The following is a 2,500-nucleotide window of genomic DNA, read 5'->3' as shown; positions in this document are numbered from 1 at the left end:
TCGAAATTCACGTAGCTCAGCTCTTGTCTGCCGTGAGAGGGTGCATTGTCGTGGTGGAAGAGAACGCGTTGATGCAGCTTTCCTGGGCGTTTTTCTGAGATGTAATTGCTGTCTTACTTTCGAGGAAGTCAGCCAGCATCATCCCCTCTGCATCCCAGAAGACAGTGGCCATGACCTTTCCTCTTGAACGCTCAGATTTTGCTTTGACTGGTCCACTTCCATCCCTGGGCAGCCACTGCTTTGACTGAATTTTGTCCTCGGGGTCATACTGGTAGAGCCAAGTTTCATCCCCTGTCACGATTCTCGACAGAAAAGCTTCAGAGTCCTCATCCCACTTGTTCAAAATTTCCATTGAAAGAATCTACCTTTTTTTTGCTGTTGATCTGGGCACAACAGCCTAGGGACCCATTGAGCGGAAAGCTTTCTTAGCCCCAAACTCTCCACCAGAATTGTGCTTGCAGAACCTACAGAGATGTTAAGTGTGTCTGCTACTGATTCAGTGGTTATTCGTCTATCCTTTTCACTCATGTCGCGAACAAAATGACATTGTTGGCCTACCACTGTGGGACTCATCTTCAACTTTGTTTCTTCCACTTCTGAACCGACTTATCCATTTGTAGGTTGTTAATTTCTTTGGGGCATTGTCACAATAAGCTTGTTCTATAGCGCCAATGACTTACTTATTCCCCCAACCAAGTTTCACAATGAAATTAATGTTTTTCCTGGACCCGATTTTGGTGGATTTCATGTTGCTTGAATGGTGAATGACTTCCAACTGACTTCCAACTGCGTTATTACCTGCATTTAAGGGTTCATGTTTGAACACGCCATAAAACGTTTGTACAAGAAAGTTCAGGACCAAATTCTAATTCTTCCATATGATTTTTAGTTATGGACTTTATCCACGAACTTTTTGAAGCCCCCTCAACAAACACACACACAAAAAAACTTTAAATGGAGATTTGTATCAACCAAACTGTGTATGTACTAATTTAAGGATCATTTGAGAGGAGACGGGATATTTACTCACTCTACCTATCTTTCTATTCATCCATCCATCTATCTGCCTGTCTGCCTATCTATATATCTATCGATATATTTATTCAGATATCTATCCGTCTGCCTATCTATCTATGTATCTATCTATTTATCCATCCATTTACCTATTTATCCATCAATCTATCTATCTAAATTTGTATCTGGGTGGGTCTGTCTCTCTGTCTGTCTGTTTGTCTTGGATTTATTTTTTGGAGGGGAGGGAAATTAGACAAGGTGTCAAAATAATGCATATCATTGGTGGGTCATTCATAACTATATTTTACAAAACAATATCGGTTTTCTTAAAAATAAAAAAAAAAAAAAAAAAAAAAAAAAAAAAAAAAAATATATATATATATATATATATATATATATTATATATATATATATATATATATATATATACATATATATATTTTAAGTTTTGCGAAAAAATCTGATTGATGCGAAAGAGACACTACTTACATACAGTGTAAAAGAGTAATTGCAACTGCAACTACCAGTAAGTCAAAATGAGAATGATAATAACGAGAAGGATAATAATAAAAACAATTAACATCATTACTATCATCACCATTATCATAATCATCATCATCATTATAACAAACACAAAACAAAACAAAAAACACCCGACCATAAACAACAACAAAACGACCACCCACACCAATAGGAATGACAATGACACTATCAAGAGCAATCACACTGAAAGCCAACGAGCGGAAGGCGTCCAGACTGACCTGCGGCGACCAGCGGTTCTCTCAGCTGCCGCGTCTTCTCCACGATGAAGGTCACGTTGATTGCAATCGTGGCAACCAGCACCAGCATCAGCAGTCCCTGGGGAAGGAGGAGGGGGAGGGGTTAGGGACTGGGAGGTTTTCAAGGCATGTGTCTACATAAATGTGTATATATATATATATACGTATACACACACGGGCATTTTTTACAGGCATATATCCATGTGCACACACGCAACACACATACAGCACGTACACTCACACACACACACACACACACACACACACACACACACACACACACACACACACACACACACACACACACACACACACACACACACACACACACACACACACACACACGTACACGTAAGCACACACACAAACACACTCACGGATAATACATCCACACATTCTCTCTCTCTCTCTCTCTCTCTCTCTCTCTCTCTCTCTCCCTCTCTTCTCTTTATCTCTCGCTCCGGCAGTTAAGATATAACTTTTGCACTTTAATTTAAAATCTACATACATATAGTGTTACCTTTTCAACTTTATGCAATTTGGGTACTTAAAATAAAATGAGGAAAACTAAATACGCTTAATCTATTCTGTTACGCGCCTGAAAAAAATAAAGAAAAGAAAAAGTATTTCTAACTCCCCTCTAAAAAAATAAACTAAAGAATAAATAAAAAAAATCCAATATTTATTACGCTAAAGAAGTTTACAAT

General features: G+C 38.3%; 1 protein-coding gene across 1 annotated transcript in view; it reads right to left on the bottom strand.

Moving 5' to 3' along the window:
* Positions 1–1,876, bottom strand: part of LOC147467827 (protein O-linked-mannose beta-1,2-N-acetylglucosaminyltransferase 1-like) — a 17,532-nt gene extending 15,656 nt beyond the window's left edge. The window contains exon 1 of the mRNA XM_086556672.1: positions 1,776–1,876. Coding sequence (XP_086412798.1) covers positions 1,776–1,863 — 88 coding nt within the window. The 5' untranslated portion in view covers positions 1,864–1,876. The remainder of the gene's footprint in view (positions 1–1,775) is intronic.
* Positions 1,877–2,500: the final 624 nt, after the last annotated feature.

Source organism: Penaeus japonicus, unplaced genomic scaffold, assembly GCF_977035675.1.
Source record: "Penaeus japonicus unplaced genomic scaffold, GWHDUDI00000001_assembly GWHDUDI00000033, whole genome shotgun sequence".
NCBI lineage: Eukaryota > Metazoa > Arthropoda > Malacostraca > Decapoda > Penaeidae > Penaeus > Penaeus japonicus.
The sequence above is the reverse complement of the archived record's forward strand: the minus strand, read 5'-3'. Positions and strand labels throughout refer to the sequence as shown.